General features: G+C 38.5%; 1 protein-coding gene across 1 annotated transcript; it reads right to left on the bottom strand.

Annotated features, from left to right (window-relative positions):
- Positions 1-89: 89 nt before the first annotated feature.
- LOC107856411 (UDP-D-apiose/UDP-D-xylose synthase 2-like) lies at positions 90-619 on the bottom strand (the record flags this gene model as incomplete). The annotated part of the gene is made up of 3 exons (XM_047403224.1): positions 90-191; positions 287-420; positions 505-619. Coding segments are annotated over 3 exons (351 nt in total), but the record flags the coding sequence as incomplete, so codon positions are not given.
- Between the last annotated feature and the right edge of the window lie 1,154 nt (positions 620-1,773).

The raw sequence follows: 1,773 nt of genomic DNA, 5'->3' as shown, positions 1-1,773 counted from the left end.
GATTTTCCTGCATTTTAAATACTTGAATCAATGTAGATCCAAATGTGTTTTCTGAAAACAAAGTAAAGGCATAACGAGGTCAAACTCACGATCATCAGCAAAATAGCTTCGATAGCATCTTTGATATATATGAAGGTTCTTTGTGATTCTCCCCCATCCACAAGTTTCAGAGGTTCACGTCTCAAAAGGTTCTGAGAAGAATGAACATTAAACGATGAAAACTTGAGACTCGCGAGCGAATATCAGATATAGGTTTTAAGTTCGAAAAAGAGAAAAGTACACATACATTACTAAAGCAAGCTAATACTCTTGGAACGCCTTCACTAGGACCATCAATGCCAGGAATGAAATCCATTCTAGGGCCAATCCAGTTAAACGGCCTTACAATAGTGAACTCTAAGCCATTCTCAGCACCTTCAGCTGTAAATATAACACATAACACGTAAGGTATATCGTAAGAGATTCAACTATGAAATAACCCGATAATTATAAAATTTCATATACCATAGATCAGTCTCTCATTCAATTGTTTTGCACATGCATAGGACCAATGCTGCTTCTCAATTGGTCCAAAGATGGAAGGGGAGGCATCTTCCTTAAGTACATAATTCGCAGGATCCTAGAGAAGAAGTCGAAAAAGTCAAAATCTTTTCAAAGACAAACGATATAAAGTAAATAATAACGAATGGCATTCTCCATGATTTCACAAGATCAGCTAAATATATTGTGGACTAAACAAACTCTCATTGATTTCTCAATTCAGACTCCACAACCGTATATAACAAACATCTTAAATCTATGGGATCAAGCAATTCACAGATATCAATATGTTTAGCACTGCAACCATGACATGAACAACAAACTACTAAATAGACTCACAATGATGCTTTGGCCCAAGCCTGCCTCTATTACATAAAGTAAGACGTGCTAAACTGGATAAAGTAGGCTAGCTTCATCTCGGTTAGATTATATTCCATCTCAAATTCCCAACTGAGGAGAGAGGAAGACGTAGCCAAACCCAAGGCTATATTGAGAGTACTTTTGGATGTCCACAAGTTTTTGTCTAAACTAAAACATGTTTACTATAAAAGAAATGACATATGTGTAATACAAGCAAGCTGAGGTAAAGGATTACACCCGAAAAAAGGGCAGCTCAGTCCACTAAGCCTCCGCTATGCGCAGGGTCTGGGGAAGGGCTCAACCACAAGGATCTATTATACGCAGCCTCACCTTACATTTCTGCAAGGGGTTGTTTCCAAGGATCTAACCAGCGACTTATCACGACCCGAACTGGGGCCCTAGCCGTGACCAGTATTTCAAACCATGAGGCCCGAAACACCCCTATCTTTCTGGTAATCATTCACCCAATTCATATGATAAAAGAAATATAGAAGATACACAATATAACTGAAGCATGGTCAAGAATCATGCGAAAGTAATAATGGGGAATAATGTCCCACAATCTCAACACAACATCTCTATAACGTCTGCGAAATCTCTACTACATGATTAAAACAATTGTCTATCTGAAAACTGGGACAAGGCCCCCAGTAGACCCAAAACTAATAAATAATAAATTAAACTGCAGACATCAGGCCTTCTGAAAAATAGAAGGCTCACCACTTGATTCTGCGATCTATCGGAAGGAATATACTGGTTGTCTGGACCCCTAGACTGTGGCTCCGAACTTGGGAGGAGAGGGGGTCAATACAAAAGTACTGGTATGCAGAGATATCAAAACAAAAATATAATATTTTTACACAATATAGGTGA

The sequence above is a fragment of the Capsicum annuum genome, unplaced genomic scaffold, assembly GCF_002878395.1.
Source record: "Capsicum annuum cultivar UCD-10X-F1 unplaced genomic scaffold, UCD10Xv1.1 ctg36259, whole genome shotgun sequence".
Taxonomy (NCBI): Eukaryota; Viridiplantae; Streptophyta; class Magnoliopsida; order Solanales; family Solanaceae; genus Capsicum; species Capsicum annuum.
Note: the sequence above shows the minus strand (reverse complement) of the source record. Positions and strands in the feature narration are given on the sequence as shown.